The sequence below is a fragment of the Alosa pseudoharengus genome, unplaced genomic scaffold (assembly GCF_046254945.1).
Source record: "Alosa pseudoharengus isolate Yale_2024_CS ecotype anadromous, Long Island Sound unplaced genomic scaffold, YU_APseudo_1.1 YU_APseudo_1.1_scf_1, whole genome shotgun sequence".
Lineage (NCBI taxonomy): Eukaryota > Metazoa > Chordata > Actinopteri > Clupeiformes > Clupeidae > Alosa > Alosa pseudoharengus.
In genome coordinates this window covers 13,605,218-13,630,101 of record NW_027468564.1, presented here as the reverse complement: position 1 = coordinate 13,630,101, position 24,884 = coordinate 13,605,218, and the positions used below count along the sequence as shown (strand labels likewise).

Below are 24,884 nucleotides of genomic sequence, written 5' to 3'. Positions count from 1 at the left end.
AGACTAACGTGTTACTAAGTAACACGTTACTGGCATCACTGTACATGGTCATTATGTATTGTGATGTAAATCCTCTTTGAATATAGTACATGGTCATTATGTGTTGTAATGTAATTCCTCTGCGCGTCAGGGTTCTGTTCGTCCTGTCAGGACTTATTTTCCGATAATTACCAGCGGACATTATCCCGCTTATTATGGCTACTTGCCAAAAACATTATCCCACTCATTATACGGCTACTTGCCAATACATTATCCCGCTTATTATACGGCTACTTGCCAAAATGAGAAAAGAAACTTAACACAATGGGCCTTTAAAAAATGATTTTACTACCGTTTCGTGGCTTCTGCTGACAAAATAAAAAGTTCGCCATACAGATTCAGATGTTGCGTGGCAATGTCTTACTAGCTGATTTTAACTTTCAATGAAATTCCATTGCAATAAGCGAACAGACTTATTTGCGGAGTGATATGAAAGACGTGAATCAAAAGCACAAAACCTGTTGCCATTGACAGCGGTCATTATATATTTTGCAGCGGTAATTATATAGATTTAACTGACCTCCAAACTTTGGTTCATGTGAATGGAACTTTTCTGAAGAGAGCTAGGCCCATCACTGTGGGGTGCGGTAGCCTACTCTCTGGGATTTAAGTCAAGCAATATAACCATACAAATGTTTCAAAATGAGTAATTTTTGCTTTGTCTGAACTGGCCATTGTAGGCTACGTAAAAAATAAACAAGTAGGCCTATCCCCTATCCAATGATATCGGCAAATGTTTGTTTTCCAAAGTAAGAATTTCACTTCACCATGCACCTTCGACAATGAATAGCTCATTACACTTATGTTACTGTTGAACGTAGGCCTAACTGGTATCATTACAAACATTATTTTGTGTCCTAAAAACTGGCATTTTATGGCATTGTGTCATGTAAGGTCGTTGCAAAATCTAGAGAAATGTGTGAGGTGGTCAGCGGGGGACAATTGAGACACACATTCCACACTATCCACAGCTGTGGTATCGGGGGCAGGAGGATTACTGTTAGCGCAGGCTTTATATAAAATTCTTCAACAGAAGGCCTGCCTCGAATGGAATTCCCTCCTCCTTGTGCTTTTACACAAAAGGGCTCATATAGCATTTGATTGTCAGTATGCATTTTGGATAACCAAAAGTCCTATGGGGAGTTTCCATAGGGCATTTTACAAAACGCATGAGCATATCTTGGGAAATAATTGTCAAATGACAAACAAGCTTATTCACAATTTCAGCAACTTTGGTTCATTATCAACATATATGCATCAACATTTTTGTTGTTGAAGAGAGGTTCTGAGAAATGTGAAGGAAGAAAATAAGCTTGACCTCCTTTGTGAAATGTTTTTGTGTATCAAATCTTCCATTTTAATTTTTAAGGTTTCCCAAGGACAACGATGTGAGGAAGAAGTGGGAAGTGGCTTTGAGGAGAGAAGGATTCACTGCAAGTGCTTCATCAGTGCTTTGCAACCCTTTTTTATAAAACGGTGAATTGTTCCTTTAACAGTTTCACAAGTTCAGGAAACAGAGTGCTTCACCACAGCGGTTTCAGAATCTTCTAGAATCAGTGGCAGTGTGATGTGAGACACGTGCTGTCTGTCCGTGGTAATAAACACACACACATGCACGTGCACACACACACACACACACACAATCAGTGGCGAGGTGAGGTGATGTGCTGTCTGTCCGTGGTAATAAACACTCGGAGGTCGGAGGAGATGATGCAACAGTTAGCACCTAGCATTAGCAACATCACAATGTGACGAGAAGAAGAGTTCTTACGGATCAATCAACTCCTGAAGTTATCGCACAAGAGGTACATTTTACTGCTAAACTTACCACTACAATTAGAGTAAACATTGCATTTAACTTGAGGCGTGTTGGATGTAATATCTGTTTCAATTGCTTATACTTTGCTGAATGTCATTTAAGGAACTCACAAAAAGTTCAGATGCAAGAACAGTTCAGTCCACCTTCACAAATGTGCAAAAACCAAGTTGTTCTTATGTTGTGTTAGGTTTGTTTCATTAAATAAAATTAAATAAATAGGGTTATCAACACTCAACAACAGTGTGACAGCTAATATATTATATTATATTATATTATATTAACTGGGTTTTGCACCTCTTTGAACCCCTTAGATGTTATCTGTCATTTGTTCTACTTATGTTTTACTTATGGATTCTTGTACACTTTTTCCATCATTCAAGTTAGTGCCCTCTGTGTATGAGAATGTGTGGGAGATTCTTCAGATTTATGAATGACCAACTTTCCTCCAAAACTGTGGTTTTGATACACAGAAATCTGCAGTTTGACACTTGAAGAAATGCAGTTATTTTTTTTTTGTAAGGGTCTGGTTGTGCTAGTAGCCTACTGGGTGAGGCTGACTGTTCTTCACCTGTGTGTCTGTAGTAGGCTACTTGCCAAAGTTATAGCTACTAAACTGGCTCTCCTGATTCCCTGATTTTAAACAATAATTGTAATACTTTATATCGGCCTAATTTACAATATGCATCTTTTGCTCATTCAGCACAGGGAATCAAAGTTAATAGCCTACAGTGGGCATCGCTTTCAAATGACCACTTCATTCGCGCATTAGGAGGCCGTGAAGCTGCGTGAAGCTTTAGTACCACTTTCAGCCACTGTGCGTCGCTCTGCCACTGTACATCGCTCTGCCTGCCGCCCCCCTTCTGAAAAAGCAGGAGACTTGCCGAGAGTAATCCCAGCCTACGAATTCAATAACAAAATAAATCATGCATAATTAAACATTACCTCGATTTAGGCTACTTGGGTATGTCTTAAGGCTTGACTACACGGTGGTAACGAAAATCGAAATCGAAATTTGCTGTCTACATTATTGTCAGTGTTGGGTTAACGCAACTACGCAAATCAAAACAGTGGTGTGATAATTGAGCCAGTAGAGAAATAACTGTTCAGAATTATGTGTAGCCTTGATTTTTAACAGGCTACGCTATAGAGGCTTAGACAACTATCAGCGTGTTTCCATCCAACTTCCTAATGCGCATTTAATATATTCGAATAAGAAATCCCGGTTGGAAACACGTGAAATGCGCATCAAAAATCCTAATGCGCATCTATATTTGATTCGCTAGAGGGGGGTGGATTAACTCTCGATGCGCATAAGGTATAATGCGAATAAAGTTGATGGAAACGGTTTATTCGCATCGTGTGACGTAACCTTCAGAGAATCTCAGCAATCTCTGGCGCTTCCCTATAACATTAGGCAACTTGATGTGTTCTCTTGCTTGTTTCCGTAGAATAAAACAGAATACACGCAACGGTGCACAGCTGTTTTGCTGACGCTAAAGTTTTCGCCAACAACTCGATTGGCACACATCGCAAGTTTATACAACTAGTGCAGTGCCCGTTCAAACATGCCATTCCTGTAGAAAACCTGTAGCCCGATACATGCCCGTATGCCTGCTTTAACAATAGGATGATAGGGAAAAACATAATTCCAGCTAAGCATTCAATAATGTATACTGAATATCATAATATATTAGCCTATAATTAATGTGCAGTAAGAAGAATTTAGGCATGACTGCATGTGATTTCTACAGATCGGAATGGAATAACAAATGTTTTGAGTTAAGGCTATAGGCCTAGCTTATTGCATAGCCTAACTTTCCTGATAGTGAAGCCATTTTGTGATCGTTTGACATTTGCAACGATGTGACTCAAAAGCAGCGTTTGGTAGCATAAGTGACGTTTCTCTGTCTGCCACTTGTTGTCTAGCTGTGTGGCACGTCTTCTGAAACGTTACATTCGGGACCATTAGCCCATCGCTTGTTTCAATTTGGGACCTTGCAGTCGGAAATGTAGTTTGTTTATTCAAAGTCTCACGTCCAATGTAGCCTGGGCTATTCAAAGCATCAGTTTATTGCACATACTTTTCATGTAATTTTGAATAGAACTACATACCCGTGTTTGTTGTCCTGTTGTTGCAAAATCCGCGTAATCATTTTATGCAAGTAAACATACAGGAAGTCTTTATTGTTGAGATCAGAGATGATAATCAAATATCTTGCATTTTAACCGTGATTTGGTGCTGCCAAATATCCGCTTATCCTCTCTCTGGTCCTGCGCGCAGTTTTGTGTGAGAGGGTGGCTATGGTAGAGCGGAGAAAGCCAACGTGTGTTTCTTTTACCGATATATAACGATATATTTAGCTTTTCTTATCCAAACAATGTCAAACTATGCACTGCACTTACTCATGCCAGTAGCAAGACACCTGCCAAGTTTGAAATCGAACGGACCAACGACACGCAGACAGACAGACAGACATTCCAGCAATTTATGGATAGATAGATGCGATGCTTGTTTGTTGGGATAGGCATCCGACAACGAGTACTCAGGGCAACAGCCAGGTCTATCATTCGTCATAATTCTTCAAACCCTGACTTGTGAATCTAAAGGTCTCCACCCACTGTTGCTCAGTGAAGTAGAGCTATAATCGGCCTTTAAATTTTGGCCCGACAAGACCCGAGCCCCACAGAAATCAGCCCGAGCCCTGACCGAGCACGAGACTGACAGCTTTTTAAAAGCCCGAACCCGTTTACAGCCCGACATTATTCAAATGTCCGCACGCACGCAGCTCTTTTGCCTTTTGTCAAGAATGAGTAACATTTGACATCATTTACTCATGACTAACGTAACCTAGGCCACTTGGAAGTTGGAACAAAGAAATAAAATAGCCCAAGTCCTCTCAGCATTCGGAAGTTTGCGGGAACCCTCCCCTCCCATACGCAGTCCCGACATTAAATAGTTCTTGCTCCAGCTTTTCAAACCCCTCGCCATTTACGATATTAAAAGGCCTAATGTCTTTACAGCTTAAGCTGACACACTTCTTCTCCGTAATCATTTGTTTCACCTTTGCAGGGTTTGATTTTGTTGCTGTAGCCTAACAAACGATGTGATCCTGATGGGCACTGACAGCTTTGATCAACATGCCTTATCAACGACGAATTCCCTGTCGTTCTACAGAATGTTGCATCCTTTGGATTTTACATAACCACTGGCTCATTATTCTCATTATGCACATGATCAAAACTTTTCCACACCTCAGACTTTGCTTTCTTTGCCGGTGCAACTAAAACGCCTGTCACAAGAGGCCAGCCTCTGTTTCACCTCCTAATCATCCATTTTTGCATCTTTCTCGCAGCTAACCGAAACGCATCACCTGACCGCTCATTTAGCCTACCGCGCAAGCCCGAGCCCAGCCCGAACCCGCGTGAAATGATAGAAATGAAGCTCTACAGTGAAGTGCCAAATTTAGAAGAGTCATTTCCAGTAGAAGCAAGGGCGTCAGTTTGTTTTTAGAAGTGGTGGGGACAATAACTATAAGCTTGAGTGTGTTTTGAAAAGTGCGGGGTACCCTTATGTAAGCTATTCATCCATTCAACGCTGCATTAATATGCTCAACGGTAGTGTTAGCCTACACTTGCACCGGTTAAGGTTTTTTAACATCCGCACCCACCCGACCCGTCAGGAGAGTCAATCTGCACCCACTCGACCCTCAATATGCACTGATTAACTACCCGAACCTGACCCAACCCGGTTTTTAAAAAAAACAAAACAATGAGACGTCTTTTTGCCGCAACGTGTGTCTGAAAACGAGGTGAAAATTTGCAGGCCTGCTGATCTGTTCACATGATGCGGAATTTTGGGGAGGCAGCATCAGCTTAATGTGACGTGCAACAGGGGCGTGTAGCCTAGAGTGATAGGCGTAGGCCTTATTATGCGTGGGCCTTCAGATGCAGCAGGTGTGTGATTTCCAAAACCATGCGGGAGAACCGACTGCACTTTGGTTAGCTTGCATCTGCTTTGCTGTTGCTTAGAATATTAGATTCTTGTGATAGATGTCTTCAGACAATAACAAGTAATTTGGAAGGGAAATTGAAGAGAAGAGTTGCCCCCTGCGTTGGCCGTGATTCCCCTTTGAAAATCAGAGGTTCACAGGCTACTGGCCTTGGTCAGTGGCGCCGCCAGCCGTAATCCTGTAGCCTACGCACTGTGCGTACAATTCATTCATGAAATCATTCAATACAACAATAAAAATAGCTTGTGTACTGTCTTAATTGAAACATGCTTCACGCACAAATGAAGCCTACATATGACTACATTAGAAGATGATGGTTGGTGTAAACTTTGTCACACGACGTGATAAGCAGTTCTGGCGCTTAAAAACGCAACGTTCCATTCAGTCATAAATCATTCAAACGTAGGCCTAGTGCTCGTCATGAAAAGAAAACAGCAGCTTAATATTTTTCAGGTGTTTAACAGTAGGCCTAGGCGCACTGTATCAGTTATGCCGTAGGCAGTGAGATTATTAGGCATTGCATCCTGTCACTCTTACAGTTAATGGGTCGTCTCAAAGTTTGGGACAACCAAACAGCAGAGTAGGCAAAGCAAATCCTACTTGTTAGGTTACCAATAGCTGTCTTTTCTCTAGGCCTATCGGAAATCGCGACATAAGTTCATTGGTTTCTTTTTTTCTTTTCTTTCTTGTTCGCGTGTTGGGTAGTGAAGCGATAATGCATTTAAATCAATGTAGGCCTACATCAGAGCCAATATGGTCAGCCCTGATCTGCTGCTCTGTAAGGTATTTCTGTCCCACCCAAATTTGCTGAACTACTTGCCTATTCATCACAGACATCACATCAATCACACGAAAGAGCTTTTTCTCAGCTTTTAAACGATGTTGGTGGTTAGTTGTTGTGGTAAACGGTTCGCGAGAAAAGTAGCCTAACATATTTTCTGCACCCGTCTCCCTACCCATTCATCTTAGGCAGCATGGGAACACCCAGGCTACTTGGCTTCGCGAACTTTCCCTCAACACATGACAAACCATATATCAGAATAAACAGCAGACCTTACCGAACACAAAGGTGTAATTAAAGTTTAAAGTTTTAATTAAAGTTTAAAGCACTCCCAGTTAGCCATTCCAGAGTAGGCTAATCCAGTTTTAAATTTGCAGCAATGTCTATACATGTCTCCAACTTTGGGGTTCACAATGTGTTTAAATTGTTCAATAGGCCTACATTATTTTATAACAGGCCAAATACAAAATAAATGTTACAAATATCACCTAGATAGCCTATCTGTAAACATTACAATCAGAGGATACATATAGGCTAGGGCAGACCGACGCTCATGAGTTCATGCTTTGTTTTATCGCTGGATTTTAGGATAGCCTACTATGGCAACCGATTGCATTCCGAGCTACAGTCAACTCTAGCAGGCATTACATGACTGGAGGGTCGGGTGGGTGCGGATGTTAAATAACCTTAACCACGCAACACTCGATCCACACATATCTAGGCAGGTGTGCATGCTGTGAGGATGTCATTGTGCGCGCCTATCGCATGGTTTAGACTCAATGATTTCAGTATGTGGGGATTTTTTCGGTCGCAATTGGTTTGCACATTTTTAGAGGTGGGGACAAAATTCAAATTCTAAATAGTGGTGGGGACATATCCCACCCGTCCCCCCCGTAATCGACGCGTATGAGTAGAAGAACAAAATGCTGAATGAAGCCCAAAGATATGAAGGCATATCTGGCAAGTTGTTATTTTTTGAAGACGTACTGTAAATGGTTGGGCTATAGGCCTAGTTTGCAAGAAGGAAACATAAAGCGTGAGCATGCCACACTATCCACAGCTATGGTAGCGGGGGTAGGAGGATTACTGTTAGCGCAGGATTTATATAAAATTATATAAAAACAGAAGGCCTGCCTCGAATGCAGGCTTTCCCAAAAAAAGGCCTGTGGTTTGCGCAGCCTACAGTAAGTAGGTCAGTGAGTTAGGAGTCCTCTAGACTTCTTTTAAGCTGTCTCAGAGGTGGAAAGTTGCGTTCGTTGGGGGCAGGGCCGAATTAACATATCATAGACCCTTGGGCCCCCCCTGCCCCCCAGCCAACGTGAATCTGGCGGTCAGTTAATAGGCCTATCTGTGAGGCCAAGCCTCACCAAATAGCCCGTTTGTTTACAACTAACATTACATTTAATTAAACTGCTTATGCTATGCCGAAATAGTTTCAACATTTAGAATATCAGTGTCGGGTGAATTAGGAAATGCCTTATGGCTGAAAGCTGCTTGGGATCCCCCCCTGTCAAGCAATAACCATACAAAAAGTTAAAAACAGATGACATGATGCACGTCACTGACATAATGCGCAAATAATATAGCCTAGATATTCCAATATATTCGAATACATGTGTTTATTTTAGAGGGGATATTCGAACGTCATTTTTGAGCAATTTTGACAGCCATAGTCCACTGTAGGCTACGCCAATCGTCTATTAACACCTTCCACCTAACCCCGGTGAGTGGGGGTCGCTATAATGCGTGTGAAATAGCACCATTGAGTATGCGAAATAGCTTTAAAATCGTTCCGGTGTTGTGTGCCTTCTGGTTTCTCCACCTACTGGTTTCCTTGTGCGTGCATGCGCTGCAGCAGTTGTCAGACATTCACAAACAAGTTGTTTTAGGCGGTTTGAAGTCGCTTTTCATACGCCATCTACAACAACTGGTTACCTTGGGCTACTACAGTCGTCAGTGCACTGTGCACAGTAGGCCTATGCTCTTTGTGGTTGATCAACTAAAAATAAAATATGTATTTGGTGATGACGTTATTGTAGGCCTAGTAGACCTAAATTCTGAGAAATTAAAGGGTACGAGAAACGATCTACATAGCGCACAGTGTTGCGCGGTCTGCCCGAAATTAGCATCAATACAGTAAAGCATCAATACAGTAAAGTCAACAGTAAAGAAGCTGAAGACGCGAGTTAAAATAATAAAGACACCCCTTCAGGAAAAGCGATATAGGCTATGGGAAATATTGGGAAAAGTTCTTAAAGAAGATGACAGTAGTACAAGTTATGGTCTATGTAGGCCTACTTCTTGCGAAGCCATTTAAAAGTATGACAGCCAAAACGGGCAGCCTGCAGGAATAAATCTACCGGTATGTATAGGTTCGCGCATGCATAAAAGTTACCTTAGTTCGTTGTGTTTGTGACTTTAAACAGTGGATGTGCTTTGTGCTTCATTCAGCATTATAAACCAGTTCTTACGCTAACGTTTTGACCAGCAATGTATCTCAGTCTTGCCTATACCTTGCCTCACCATTTCTGTTTTCGAAAGAAAGATGTATGTCCATGGCCTTCAAATCGTATCCTATAGTGTTCTAATCCTTGGTGGTTGCGTGCGTGCTTGCGCTCTTATTCTCATTCTCTCTCCTGCGCAAACATTATGTCCTGCATGCCTACTGCGTGTAGTTCTACTGCATAAAGTTTCGCAAATAAATTAGTTCGTTTTACAGAAATGGCCTACTGTCACACTGCATGCAGGCTATAACCAAAAGCACACATTTTGTAAATAAGCGGGTCGGATCGCGGGTCGGGTATAATGTTGTCCTAATTAATATTCGCGGTCCGAGTTGCGGTCGGGTTGATTAAAATATCGGGCGACCGCGGGCCGCTTGTGACCAAACCCACGCAACACTGCACCAGACCGCGATGTCTTCAAGGGTTGAATGAAGGGAGTTTGCAAAAAATTATTAAAAGTATTTTTCAAGTCAATAAACATTCTTAATTTTCGAATGTATTTGTCAGGGAACATCTGACTTTTAAAAACCATAGGCCTGGTAGTCGCTCAGACAAGGAGTTATAAGATAAAGGCAATACCATTTGTGTCACCTAATGCAGTTCAGTGAATTAGCAAGATACCATCAGAAGCCAAAAAACATAAAGCACCTGTTGCCGCGGGCGCGCTCTCTCCACTGCGCATGAAGCTGTCTGCGTGTTGTAGGCTAGATTTGCGTGAGTTCTTTCTATCTGCTTTACTTTTGTGAGTTGCGACCACCTAGGCTATGTTATAGACGTTCTATGAGGTACCAGTGTTTAGCTGTGTCACAAAACAATAAGCTTTGTCAGACTTACTTATTACTTTTAAAATGATATTCAGGGCTATATACATTTTAAACATTCGGGGCTGAAGACCCGACAAAGCCTTGCGTTAATTCTTCAGATGGGAAGTGTCAGGAATTTTCATACAAGAGACGTTCTCATTGTTGGTTAGTATAGGGAATTGACAGCAACATATCCAATCACATGAGAGATGCTGAATTTAACATAAACTGCGATGTTTGATTTTAAATTAATATAAATTTAGCCGGGACTGTAAGCTGGCACACGTGGGTGCTCAATGTTTTCAGTGGGTGCCCGAGAGACGGAGCACCCACGGTATCGGCGCCTATGACAAGCGTATCTCACGGTTGCATCCATTACAAACAAACATGCAATGTGAACGTCTGGGATTGGGAAGAGCACTAAATGCTCTGAATAAGCACGAAGTCAAACCTTTAAATGAAACACTTTAATAATCAAAAAAATAAACCGCTAATGAAGTAAACTTGTGACCATCAAAAATCGTTTATCGCCTGTAACTCCGTGATAACAGGACGTAACAGGAAGGCATTTGGCTGAGCAACGGAGGTTAATATGCTCTATATTTTGTCCAAATGATGTCTGTCTATCATCGTTGCACTCAGAGAAAACCAGAATGTTTAATTTGTCCTGCGTTTCTTCTACAGCTGCAAACGGGATTCACTCGCAGTTAACCAAATATTTCTTTATTAGGGCAGGGCAGGCATATTTCTGGCTATTAAATTATTTCTAAACCAGTCTGCTAAAGTCTGTAGTGAAGTCTGTGTAGGGTTTTCCAGGCTCCATTTCTTTTTACGAGACACCCTGCTCACTTGAGCCATCTACCGGTTGTTTGGGTTGTTGCAGCGTCTCACTGGGAAAATACAAATTAAAGTGCGTGACACCGCGTGATCCCACGCGCGGACCGCGAGTGAAGCTGGCCAAGTCGAAGCACTGCCCACTGTACATTAGGCTACTTTCCATTTTGCATATGTTCAGTTGTATCTAAATCAACTAAAGCTTGACTGAAATTTTGTGAACATTTACTTCTTTTTTTTAAATGTATGGGGAGAGTGAAATCACAGATTAGTTTTGACGGGTTCTCACATGTTTCTGCTGATATACTGCTAGTTTCATCCCTTTCAAGCTGTACGTTATCATGAGTGCGAAAGATGAGGTTTTTTTTTTAAATATAGCCAGTCGCCCACATTCAAAAAACAGGACATGCAACTTTGAACCGTGACCGGGAAAGGCTGGCAAGCAAGCCACAGACAGATCAGGAGATTCACTTCCCTGTTAGGTAGGCCTAGGCTAGGCTGTCTGTTACTAGCTTGACTCAAGGGGAGACGGGGGAGGGGGCCTTCATTAACTTGTGGAGCCCTACGCAATGTGCGTATAGGGAGAACCGACCCTGTCTGGTGTTTCTGACCTCCCTGCCCAGCTCAGATGAATGGTGCATCTGCAATGTACGGAACTCCATGGTCTCCCTCTTCCTCTTGGCTGTTGGTTCATTGCTGGTAAGAAATTGCAAGTCAACCCTACAGCATACGAATGGACACGTAAATCCATTATGACGTAAATCCATTATGTCATACATAAGATGTAGGAATTAATACAGGAGTAATACAAGATGACATATTTAATATTGTAACTTAAAGGACCAGTATGTATGAAATAATGGAAAATAAACTGTAACCATTCCAAAAATGATCACCATATGTTGTCAGAGAGTAAGGAAACACGATAAATTGAAGTAATGGCTTATTTGACAACATTACTCTAACCCGTAAAACCCATGGAAAAAAAGGGTTACGGGGCGGAATCTCTTGGAATTTTCGTTTATGTTTTGAACGATTAATTCTAGAATAGCGTATTAATAATGGGCTAGCGCGTCGTCCTATTTGGGTTGCCAAATTAGCAAAGGCCAACTGTCAACAGCTGTCAGTTGTAGTCATGAACGCCTACGAGAGGCAGGCAAATTTCCAAAATTAAAACAAGAAACAAATTAAGTGGACATCGGAGAAGCTTTCTGAGATGGTGACGTCTTCGTCAAACAAAGAATATCAAGTCTGACGCAGAGCTGGCCATATTTCTCCACAACATGTAGCCTAGGCTAAACTTCGTCTGCATCGCTAACTTCAGCTAAATATGTTACGTTGGTTAGAGAGGTATTTTTTGTTTTCACTGTTTCCGTAATGTGTAGCTGGGTCATGGTTGGAGAAACGTTAAGCAGCTGCAGGTCAACTAATGTTAGCTAAGTCTTCATTACATCTGGCAACCCAGAAGAGGCTCGCGTCTGGTAGTCTGGAGAACGTTCACCAGTGTTTTGATTATGGCCTGCAGAACGTTCGGTAACAATCCTACAAATCGCACCTTTAAGTTGTTCTATTTTTACAGTGGAAAATGCACTCTACTGTTATCCGAATTCGTATTATTATGACCTCCGCGCTAAGGGGTCCTCCTACCTGAACTCTAAGGGACAAAATGTAACCATTTTTTTATATATCATCTGACACCTCAGTGCTCCCAATACAATCATTCCACCCCATTTTGGATGTCTACAGAAGTTACCAAATATAGTGTTTTCCCCCATAAAGGACCTTCACAGCTGTAAAGGCCCAGTTTTAGGGTCTGGGCTGTTTGCTTTTGATGCTTGCTGTACATAACCCCTTACAAAAACTAACTGCAGTTTTTTCAAAGTACAGTTCAGTTATAGCAAGCTACAGTGCAGTAGCTTAGTATTTTCATGTCCAAAATACTGCATTTCTGTAGTGAATTACAGTAGGCTACTATGCAGTACAATGCAGTTTTTTTTGTGTCCAAAATACTGCATTACCTGCATGAGAACTGTAAATATTTCCTCAAACTGCGGTTTTGATACAGAAATATGCAGTTTGATACTCAGAAATATGCAGTTTGACACTTGAAGCAATGCAGTTATTTTTTTGTAAGGGTCTGGTTGTGCTAGTAGCCTACTGGTTGAGGCTGACTGTTCTTCACCTGTGTGTCTGTAATAGGCTACTTGCCAAAGACATAGCTACTAAACTGGCTCCTCTGATTCCCTTCAATATTTTTTCAAACATAGACTATTTTAAACAATAATTTTAATACTTCATATAGGCCTAATTTACGATATGCATCTATTGCCCATGCAGCACAGAGAATCAAACTTAATAGCCTACATTAGGCTACTTTCCATTTTACATACGTTCAGTTGTAAACCAACTAAAGCTTGACTGAAATATTGTAAACATTTACTTCTTTTTTAAAATGTATCTTTTTTTAAATGTAAGAGTGAAATCACAGATTACTTTCGACGGGTCCGCATGTTTCTGCTGAAAAACTGCTCATTTTTAACATGGGAAAAACCTGGACGAACTTGCGGCAAATTTGAGATTTGCTTTGCATGGCCGTCTGGCCAAGAGCCCATTCAAGCATTCAAGCCCATTTCCAATTTTCCTAGATCTAGGCACCAATCAGAACCGTTGAGGCGGGCTTTACACCTTGACGATAGAGCACCTGTCGAAGAAGCCAGATTTTTTTAAAGAAAATATCAACAATGGCTGCTGCCACTTGTTTGAAGCTGTTATCACATTGGTTTTGCTCAAAAAATGAAATAGGCCTAGGCTAGCTTAAACATTGCAACATCGAGAGTTTTTATGGGAAGAAAATTATTTACAGACCACTATCTGCATTAAGCTACACTTCAGTGTTTGCCTTGAAACAATTCTGGCATAATTGCTCTGAATGTTTCAGTCTTTCGTCCCCCATTCCTGTGTTATAATTATGTCTCGGTGGGCCAGTGGGGACGAATGAAACAAAATGCTCGTTTAAATGTGAACAGTTTGTTCAGAGCTGAAAATGCAATTGTGTTTGACAGAAGCCAGATGTAGGTTGCTAGTGACAAAATATTTGCTTTCAGTATGGTACGATATCTTTGTAAATTAGCCTAAGTTTAATTAAAAAAAGTGTTTAATTCTTCCTGCTTCTCCCTACAACCAGACAGTAAACTGTTGCAAATTGTGTGTTCCCGTCACTCTGTCTCTTTCGTTGCTCTGATTGGTAATTGGCCTTTCCTACTTTCCTATTGCGTACGGGGGCATTTTGATTGCCGTCCGTTTGGGAACGCCCTTTGGAAATGGGCTGTGAATTAATCTTCCCCAGACTCACTCTTACAGTAGTTACAACTGAGAAGGGTCTGGTGTCAACAGGGTTAGCTAGTTTCATCCTGAGCTGCACGTTGAGCACGAAAGATGAGTTTTTTTTTTTTTTTTAATGTAGCCAGTCGCCTGCATTCAAAAAACAGGACATGCAACTTTGAACCGTGACAGGGAAAGGCTGGCAAGCAAGCCGCAGACAGATCAGGGGATTCACTTCCCTGTTAGGTTGGCAAAGGCTAGGCCAGTAACATGTGCTGAAGAGATGCGTCTAGACATCAAACCATGGAACGAACACAAGTTTATCCAACTGCTGTTCCCGCTATTCATTCTTGTGAAGTTTCTTCCGTTTTTCATGACCTGAATGCTAATTTGGTTTCATGTGATACTTGAATATTTAACTCATTGAATGCCAAGCTGTTTTTGGGAGCTTTGTCCTAGAGTGCCAGCAATCCAGACCATTGCTGATGATTTGTGTACAGCCACAGCATATTCTGTGTTATAGCTATGAACACGTACAATAGCTCGATTAAAAGGTAAGACTTTAAGCTCTCAGTGCGTGCAAACCGTGTATTTCTACACGCCTCCGTTCCTGAGAAATCCCAAGCTAAACAGTGGCTAGTTTATCAAAATCGCTGTTTTTTTCTAGAAATGGAGATAAACGTCTTTCATGAAATATAAAGTGTTGCCTGTTACTTACTCGTGTAAACATTCCGGGAAGTGATCAGTGAGACCTGGCGAGACTGCCACCTCGTGATAGACCCACGAAAATGGCCTGGTTTTGACCTGACGTGCATGCGTCACTGATTCGACCCAAAGCGGCAACCGAGTTATGATAAAATGTCCAGATAAAATGTCCAGATTGTCCGTTTTCATGAGTTTCACGATCGTCATATAGTTCATTTCTATTCATCACAGTTCCCAAAATCACATATAAGGTGTATTAGAGTGTCTAGTTTCGTAATTTAAAAAAAAAGCTAAAAACGTAATATTACGTTTTTGGCACTCAACGCATGGGAAGGAAAAACGTAATATTACGTTTTTGGCACTCAATGAGTTAAAATCAATTATTTTAATTTGGTTTTATGTTTTGTGTATTGAAAAGCATTTTTGTATAGATTACTTAAAGGGATATTCCACCATTTGGCGAATTACTCATTTTCCACCTCCCTTTGAGTTAAACAATTTATTGTAACCCCACATGGATAGCATGGAACCATCGTTTTTCATTTTGATCTGTAGCCCCCCCGCTGGACTGGACCCCCGAAAGGAGGGTAGGGCAGACACAGTTTTCTGTGAATATCTCGAGAACCGTAGGGTTTAGGAGGACCACCTTTTTTTGGTATGTTGATCTTAAGGGGCCATGTCAACCCATTCCATAACCACTCATTTCATGTATAGCGCCACCTAGTTAAACACAAAAAAGTAAAAATGAGGTGTTGTAATCGCAGGTATCTGTGACCTAACATAGTCAAAACTGCACGAAATTGGAAGTTTGGGATCATTATGACACCCTCTGAATGCACGCCAAGTTTCGTGGAATTCCATTCATGGGGGGCCACACAATAAATTAATTTATGTTACTGTACACCAACTGGCCTGTAGGTGGCCGGAGACAGTTTTCTGTGAATATCTTGAGAACCGTAGGGCCTAGGAGGATCACCTTTTTTTTGTATGTTGGTCTTAAGGGGCCATGTCAACCCATCCCATTACCACTTGTTTCATGTATAGCGCCACCTAGTTAACAATTAAAAAGCTAAAAATTAGGTGTTTTAATCACAATATCTCTGGCTGACATGGTCAAAACTGCACGAAATTGAAAGTGTACGATCATTATGACACCCTCCGAATGCATGCCAAGTTTCGTGAACTTTCGTTCTTGGGGGGCCTTACAATACAATAATTTATGTGTACATTTAGTGATCGTACACCAACAGAGTTTTATGTGAATATCTTGAGAACCGTAGGGCCTAGGATGACCAATTTTTTGCGTATGTTTGCCTCCAGGGGTCATGTTAACCCATTCCATATGCACACATGTGCATAAACAGATACACACGCACACACATACATTCACAGTAATCATATGTATGACACATACTCACACAGTAGACATATGTACGCATGCATGCACATGCACACACACAGGGCCGGCGGAAGGCATGGGCATTCTGGGCAATTGCCCAGGGCGCCAAACTACCAGGGGCGCCACAGCGTGGCGAGCTATAGGCTACAACATTGAAAACACATTGATTGTCAAATAAAGACATAGACGGTTTAAATGCGGGAGCAGTTCATTTTCATTTTCATATTCATTTTCAGTGATATCGGTTATATTACAGTCATGAATGAGACGTTCAAAGCATAGTGCTGCAGAATACAGAAAAGTGCACAGGTTGAACAACTTTTCTCCCGCGCATGGGTGCTGATCTTCAGCCTGAATCGTCAGGTTGCTAGCAGTGGGATGTAGCAGAGGGACGACAATGTAATAAGGTAAAATCTGAATCTCACCATGCCACCGAATCAGGGGAGCAATGAGCTTGTTTCCCCGCAATAAGATGGTCCTATCGAGGGGGTGATATGAGACAGCGACACTCGAAGTGCGTTCCTAATGTCACGTTTAAATGCACACCTAACATATGGCATCATCATATTAAATAGGTAGTCCGATTTCTGTATAATAGCCTGTAATAATAATATGTTTATGTTACGTGAAAAGCCTAATTGCTTTATTGTAGGCTACCATTTTTTCCGTGAGGCCTGGTAGCAATTGTCCCACAATTTTTATTTTATTTTTCCTTGCGGTCCAGTAGCGCTGCAAAGTAGCAACGTTGAGCTCCCCCACATTGAAACCAGCCCAGATCTGCACGCTGCAGCCAGGGGCTTCTGTGAAGGTAGCACACAGTCGAAAGTGGCACACAGTCTATGAACATGGGGGTGACATATTCCTATTTCGCCCAGGGCGCAGGATTGCCTTCCGCCGGCCCTGCACACACACAGGCACATACGCAGGCACCAACACAAGCACACACACACACACACACACCCACACACATAAACATGTACATGCACACATGCACACAATTCAAGAATTTCTCAGAATTATGAACAGGCAAGATGGGGGTGGGGTTGTATAAAATGAATTTTACATGTGAAATCTTAGCCTGGGTTTTCCCATGCTGCCTTACGCGTGCGATTTTATTCACGCTGCTAGGCAGCCTGGATTCCATGGAGAAAATTTTCGCCTCAGTTAGGGGACCAATCACAGAACGGAGGGAGGGCAGCAAGACGATGACACACTGAAGCAGTTATGAGCTACGTACAGACGCATTTGATAGACATTCGTAGCGCCCAATAAACGGCTCTGGGCATTCGTAAACCAGGCTAGTGAAATCTATGAACTAATCATGTTTTGGTACTTGTTGTCTAGCAGATACCAGTGAGAATTGAGTGTGCATAATGCAATTTAGTGAGACAGTTAGAATCATATATGCCTTTCAGCGGGATTTATTTTTGTGGAAAAAATGTGCTGGACTGGGCGGCGGTCATATTTTGTACCGCTCTGCGGTACATCTAGTTAGAACTTGTATAAGTGTGAAATACAGATGAATTTGTATGTATGTGATGGTAATGTACATTAAACATAAATATTAAGGAGAGGAGAGAGGCAGAATCATGATGGTTGACTCATGTTTTGATGTGTTTATGTTTACCACCATCTGCTGGACTGAGGTGTAGTGGCAAGTGTTGTGCGGCAAGAGACCAGAGGGGTATTTCACAAAACCTAGATAAGGGATTAAGCTGGGATTTTTAGGTTATCCTGGATGAATTTAGCCTTGACTTGGTTTCACAAAAGAGATGGCAAGTTACCATGGGGATTTATTCTCTGCACCTAGCCTGGTCCCGACCAGGCTAACAGCCAAGCTAAGTTAATTGTAACGGTAATTATGTCGTCTTATTGGTTCAGCTAGCTGTCATTCACATCAGACCTCCATGCTAATTTTTAAGGAGCTATTTGCTAAATGTATTTTCTCGCAAAACAAAACAGATCGTCTGCCTACTACCATATGGTTGTTATTTTAATTGTGATAGCCTTATGATTATTAACATAGGCCTAGGTACTCATTGTTTGCTTATTTTATTGATAGACGTTTGATGAATAGCCTACTGTAGTTGATTGGAAGTGGAGGGGCAAGTTTTCGAAGGTATTTTCAATTATAATATTAAGGTATATCATACTATGTGCATCTTTGCAGTGGCAAGCGCTTTCTTAATGACGTTGCGTGCCGAGACAAGGAAGCACTCACACGTGGGTGCATACGTAAATTTGCATTCAGTTGGTCTACCACGCCTACTTCTGCTGTTTTACAGAAATAGCCATGATTCCCCATTCCAAAAAGAACAACTTTACTTTGTTACATTGTTAGTCTATATCAAAAGCGGTTGTTCACTTTGTGTAAATGACACTATTTTCCGGGTTTTTTTATTCCACCCGTAGGCACTTTGGAGCAGAAACGAGAACGTGCACACATCCTGAATTACTTACACCTGGCTTGACATAGTCACTCCTACTCTGGTTTTCTTGTGTCAATAATGAACATTCTTTTTGTGATGTTTAGAGTAAGTTTGGTTGCCCTCTCCTTACTGGTTTCATTGTTTGTTCCCAACTTGTGTTTTTTTTTACCATTGTAGTATCAGAGACCATGGATTCCGATGCTGTACTGGGAAGAATAATCTCCTATTTATCCAGTACACCTGTGTTAGGTAGGCCATATAATCAGTACACCTGTGTCAGGTAGGCCACAAGGTTTCACCTGCCATGTAACTAGTACACCTGTGCTAGGTAGGCCATGTAATCAATACACCTGTGTTAGGTAGGTCACAAGGTTTCCCCTGCCATGTAATCAGTACACCTGTGCTAGGTAGGCCATGTAAATCAATACACCTGTGTCAGGTAGGCCATATAATCAGTACACCTGTGCTAGGTACTGTAGGCCACAAGGTTTAACCTGCCATGTAATCAATACACCTGTGCTAGGTACTGTAGGCCACAAGGTTTCACCTGCTGTTGCATTTTTCTCAGACCATTCATTCATTCTTGTTTCAACCTCCAGAATTATGGGTAGATACAACATGTCTTTAATTATAAGTTCTGTTCCCCAACAGTATCTCTTGAGCTTCTAGTGTTCCAAATATCCATTGCAGAGATTGTAATTGGTGAGTGCCTTTAAGTCTCATTAATTTACCATATTTTCCGGACTATAAAGCCCTCCTTGCACTGACAGACTTTGGAAAGATTTGGAAAAGATTTTTGAAAGACTACAGTCTCAGACCCCCTCACATCTAAAGACAAGTAGTAGAGTTTTAAGTCACAGACTATGATTTTGCAATGACTAGGGATCTTGCAGGGTCACTATTTACAAGACTGCAACTAGATTCCTTTAAATTATTACCCATCGTGCAATAGATAAACAGGAACTGAAATGATAGCCTACTAAACTCAGTAATATTTTAGTGTTTCTGCAGCATTGTTTCATGCGTGACATCCCTAACCGATATAGAGTTCTGTCACGTGGAAGAGCCAACTAAATATGTATAAGAAATGACAAATATTATAAGAATAGCAAATAATCATATAGGCTACAGCTGTCGCCTACTTTGCCCCTTCCTGTTTGGTGTTGGAGAGAGGTCACTATTGGTTTTGAAATTGTTCACATCACTATTTGCATAAACCACGACTCAAAAGACTTGCGATAATATCAAACATGTTTGATATTGTCGTAATGGCAAAACTAGAAAAAGACTGACTCCGACTGATTTAAAACCGCTAAGATTGGCACCTTACACTTAACGATCTAGTTGACGGGAGCGTGCCGCAATTGCAGTACAACTCCCATGATTTCTGTCCGACTTCGGAAATGTAGTCGTCGACTGTGAAAACAGACCAAAATCGTACAATGTAAGGCCGCCATTAGTCGAACCGGAGTATAAGTCGCACCAGTCAAAAAATGTGTCATCAAGTGGAAAAACATATATATAAATATATATATGTTGCACCTGAGTCACAGGACCATCCAAACTATAAAAAAAGTGTGACTTTATAGTCCGGAAAATACAGTACTTCAGTTGCTGCTAAGCAATATTTGAATATGTAAACGTGCATAATCTACATGGCCTCACCCTCTGTTCCCATCCTAAGGTGCACTGTACTTGGATAGCTGTCCGATACAGAGGTACATACCTATCTACCTGGTGGTGACAGGGGTATTCACCTTGTCCCTGGTGTTCTTGGCCTGTCGTCCCCGCCATGACATCGACATCTCACAAGATGTTGACAGGTTGGCAGATGAGGTCCCGAATGTTTGCATCTGCTGCATCTGCAGCGTATGGCACTTCATCATTTCCCTCTTCCTCCTTTGTTGGGTCATTGCCGGTAAGAAATTGTAAATCCATTATGATGTAAATCCATTATGATGTTATCCACAAGATGTACAAGATACAAGGTGACATATTTAATATTGTAACTTAAGCTGTTCTATTATCTATGCATAGAAGACATTTCCATTGGTGTATATCAACAGATGATGATTGTTTCTGTATAATTAATATGGTCTATCTGTCTGCAGGCAGTGTGTGGATCTATTCAATATACCAGCCCAATTACAATCCAGCTGAAAAGAACTACTGTGATAAAACTGCCTACCTGTTTGCATCATGGATAACCCCGCTGAACTTCATAGTGGCAGGCATAGGAATTGTTGTGTGTCGCAAATCCATTGTTTCCTATGCTGCTGATTTATGCTTACTTTGGTGCTGCATATGCCTTAAGTTGGGACACCGCAGGTGAAAATATTGTTTTTCATGCAGTGGCCAACTTTGAGGTTTTGGGCTAGTTTGCTTCCCCAATAGTTTGCTAATGTTAGCAATCAGACAATCATAGATTGCTAAACGTTTTTGAAACAGAAAAGTTGACTACCATATTTTCCGGACTATAAGTAGCACTCTTTTTCATAGTTTGGCTGGTCGTGCGACTTACATATGAAAATATATGTATAATTTAACATAAATGTTAGTCAGTATGAACAGACATAAACCCTACATGAAACATTACCGTGCGAGAGGGTGATCAAGGCTTGTGGAATGAGATCGGGAGCTTGGTGAACTTGCTACAGGTCAGACATTAATACATTTAATAGAGTTGGGGCGGGGTGAGTTTTACAAACCTAAATCGATTAAGAACCCTCGAAGAAGTCCTCGATGGAGTTTCCTTATTACAGGCGTCAATGAGAACAACACTTAAAGGAACGTTTCACCGCTGGGAAGATGCATGTGTATTTAATTTGGGTCATTTATGTAATAATAATAATAATAATAATAATAATAATAATAATAATAATAATAAGCTTTATTTGTATAGCACCTTTCATACACAGAATGCAGCTCAAAGTGCTTTACATTTGAAGCATGTAACACAATAATAGTCAGTCATTATCAATCACTTTTCTTCATTGCTGGGGCCGTTTATGATCCACTCAGCAACATATCAAAAATACAGAAAATGACATGTCATAAGACTGGCAGCCTTAACCCTCTTACCCCCCACAAGCACGCCATATGGCAACTGTGGCAAGGAAAAACTCCCATATTCCAGGAAGAAACCTTGAGCAGAACCTGACTTAATAGGGGGAGCCCATCTGTAGTAGAAATGCGGAGTCATATGTGAAGTCAGTGTCTTTTTAAAGGAGAAAAAGCCAAAAAAAGTGTTTTTTGCTCATGTGGGTGAAAGCTAACAGCTCCCATAAGTCCCTGCCTTTCACCGCTCTTCGCTGCTCTCCCAAGCCACTCCCCCAGGAAGCCTAACAGAACTACAAGCACAGAGCAAGGGCTCATTATTTTGGCATTAATAAGGATTCTAAAATTAAACGATCATTGTTTTATTGTTTTATGTTACACTCAATCTCGTGGCCATATATTGAAGGTCCTGTTCTTCATATGAACATTTTCAAAAATCGCTATTTTGCAAACGTTACCAGCACATCATTAGGCTACTTGTTTGCACGGAAATCACGCATTTTACACATTCCCATGTGAGATGTCCCGCGAATTGACAGCATACGGGAAATTGTGCTGTTTGTGCTTATTCCCCTGGTCTCACCCCCCCTCCCTCCCCTCGCCTGGCTTGATAGACTACGACACATTTGAAAAAAATGGTACAGAATCTCAGCTATTCCATGTGTGGCTTAGACATTTACCAACCAATTTCTTTAAAACCGTTTTTCACCTTATAGCAGCAGATGTCCTTCGCATGGTAAATTCATCACTGCTGTCTGGCATTTTTCCTAAGTCACTGAAAACAGCTGTTGTAAAACCACTTCTCAAGAAGAATAACCTGGACATAAACAATTACAGGCCCATATCTAATCTACCTTTTATTGGCAAAATTATTGAAAAAGTACTTATATCAACTAACCACCTTCCTAACATCAAATGGGTATTTTGATTACTTTCTGTCGGGTTTTTGGGCAAATCACGATGACATACACCTCAGTACAGATTCAGGTAAAACCTTCAGTCCTAGTGCTACTGGACCCTAGTGCAGCATTTGACACTGTTGATCACAATATTTTAGACTAGAACACTGGGTTGGATTTACAGGCATAGTTATCAACTGGCTGAAATCATATCTACAAGAAAGGAGTTTCTTTGTTTCTTTGTTGCCATTGGAAACTGTACCTCAACACCAACTTCCTTGACCTGAGGTGTTCCCCAGGGGTCGATCTTGGGGCCATTATTATTCAACCTCTATATTCTCCCACTTGCTTTAAAACTGTTTACCATGTTGTTAGTCGCTTTGGTTAAACATGTGTCAGCCAAATGTAATGTAATGTAATGTAATGTAATGTAACTTGGACAAATCATCGAAAATAATTTGATTTCATATCATAGCTATGCAGATGACACACAAATTTACTTAGCTCTGTCACCAAATGACTATGGTCCCCTGGAATCTTGAATGTGTGTGGTAAAAAGGAAGAAAGACTTAGGGTTGCCACTGTCCTTGACACAAAAGGGTTGAAAGTAAAGGATACTGTTAAAAACCTTAGTGTATTAATTGACAGTGATCTAAATTTCAACAGCCACATGAAAGCAATAACTAAATCAGCTTTTTACCACCTCAAAAATATTGCCAAACTTAGAGGGCTGATGTCAAAAGATGATTTAGAAAAACTCATTCATCCGTTTATCTCCAGCAGGGTTGATTACTGCAAAGGACTGTTCACAGGCCTACCTAAAAAAGACTATCAAACAGCTTCAGGTGATACAAAATTCAGAAGCTAGGGTTCTCACAAAAACTAAATGAACTGACCACATTACTCCAATTCTTTCTTTCCAAGTCCCTACACTGGCTTCCAGTAAGTCACATAATTGACTTTAAAGCACTACTGCTTGTTTATAAATCACTAAATGGAGCAGGACCTAAATACCTCTGACATGCTTCAGCAGTACACACCCTCCAGACTTCTCAGGTCTCAGGAGAAAAACCTGTTAGTAAAACCTGCTGTTAGAACTTACCATGGCGAAGCAGCTTTTAGCTGCTATGCGGCTCAGCTCTGGAAACAACTTTCAGATGACATTAAAAAGGCCCCAACTGTAGCCATGAAATCTAGACTTAAGAAAAAATCTAGACTTAAGACCAAACTGTTCTCAGATGCTTTCTGCTAACTGCACTGAGTAACAAATTCTGAATCTGCCTTGAAAATTATTCTACCTTGTGTCTTTTGTTTTGTCTTTTTAATCATTCTCTATTTTTAAATGATTTTACCTTGTGCTTTTGACGTTTTTTTTTTTATTATTATTATTATTATTATTATTATTATTATCTTTTAAACTATTCTTTCACTATTGACTTTGTATTACTATTTGCTTTTGTTTATGTAAAGCATGTTGAATGACCTCTGTGTATGAAATGCGCTATATAAATAAACTTGACTTGACTATCATGACAGTCTAAAGCGCACAGTCACTAGTCAAAAGTTTATTCAAATTTATTAGGATGTCCAGCACATAGGGAGTGTTTTCGTTATGTAATGTCGAGCGCTTGGCGCAACAAGGTGTTCCTAGGTTTCTTAATCAGTCATGGGTGTGGTTGGGGCGTACATCATTTAAACAAATGAGAATGACCTCTGTCATTCCCTTTAATGGCGCAAAGTGCGACGTCAAAGTGTTTGACAGTCAACAGCGCATTTGAAGGAGTCTGCTTGTGAGACTGTAAGAGAGATATATAATCCACCTTATGTCAAGATGATGGATGGTCTTAATTAAATCAAAAATGTGCTGATTCAGGGGGCGGGGCTAGGGGCCAGGGGCGTTACCTTCCAGATCATTCTTGATCACGTGAGGTAGGCGTATCTTATGACGTCATGATGGGAGGTCTTACTTTCTCTAGGCGTGTCTTATGACGTCGTGCGAAGGGGAACTTTTGGACGTCTGGAACTTTCTGGAACTTTGATGTAACTTTGTTTTTTTGTTTTTTCTGTGTGTCTCTCTCTCTCTTTCCCTCTGGTACCTTAAAACCTTAAAAAGTTTAAACTTTTTTTAAAATGTATAAAAAGTAGTAATACTTTTTTAAAATGTATTATTGAAAAATAAAATAGAAATTAAAATAAAAGTCTGTAAAGCACAACCTGAGTGTGAGGCAACAGAGTTGAACAGAATTTGTGTGGAGCCTGTGTGGCGTGCGTGACTTGCGAGGGC

General features: G+C 41.0%; 2 protein-coding genes across 4 annotated transcripts in view; both read left to right on the top strand.

Annotated features, from left to right (window-relative positions):
- LOC143121457 (NACHT, LRR and PYD domains-containing protein 3-like) overlaps positions 1 to 1,584 on the top strand; it is a 52,126-nt gene extending 50,542 nt beyond the window's left edge. Inside the window, exon 11 of the mRNA XM_076281826.1 lies at positions 1,409 to 1,584. Within this exon, the coding sequence (XP_076137941.1) occupies positions 1,409 to 1,511 (103 nt within the window). The 3' untranslated portion in view covers positions 1,512 to 1,584. The remainder of the gene's footprint in view (positions 1 to 1,408) is intronic.
- Positions 1,585 to 1,679: 95 nt separating this feature from the next.
- On the top strand, positions 1,680 to 23,958 carry LOC143121517 (transmembrane protein 272-like). Of its 3 annotated transcripts, none has more exons than XM_076281922.1 (5): positions 1,680 to 1,844; positions 18,822 to 18,893; positions 19,296 to 19,346; positions 20,329 to 20,562; positions 20,756 to 23,958. In XM_076281922.1, exons 2-5 carry the CDS (start codon positions 18,833 to 18,835, stop codon positions 20,974 to 20,976), a joined length of 567 nt encoding a protein of 188 aa, XP_076138037.1. In that variant the 5' UTR covers positions 1,680 to 1,844; positions 18,822 to 18,832; the 3' UTR covers positions 20,977 to 23,958. The 3 variants fall into 3 exon arrangements, with proteins under 3 accessions (XP_076138037.1, XP_076138046.1, XP_076138028.1); XM_076281931.1 differs by lacking the exon at positions 1,680 to 1,844 and adding an exon at positions 11,327 to 11,489 and having other exon boundaries at positions 20,760 to 23,958; XM_076281913.1 differs by lacking the exon at positions 1,680 to 1,844 and adding an exon at positions 11,327 to 11,489.
- Positions 23,959 to 24,884: the final 926 nt, after the last annotated feature.

Coding starts and splice junctions, on each gene's coding strand:
- LOC143121517 (XM_076281913.1), top strand. CDS start 11,423: ATGGTGCATCTGCAATGTACGGAACTCCATGGTCTCCCTCTTCCTCTT. Junction 11,490..18,821: donor TGGCTGTTGGTTCATTGCTG/GTAAGAAATTGC, acceptor TTACCATTGTAG/TATCAGAGACCATGGATTCC. Junction 20,563..20,755: donor CCTTTGTTGGGTCATTGCCG/GTAAGAAATTGT, acceptor ATCTGTCTGCAG/GCAGTGTGTGGATCTATTCA.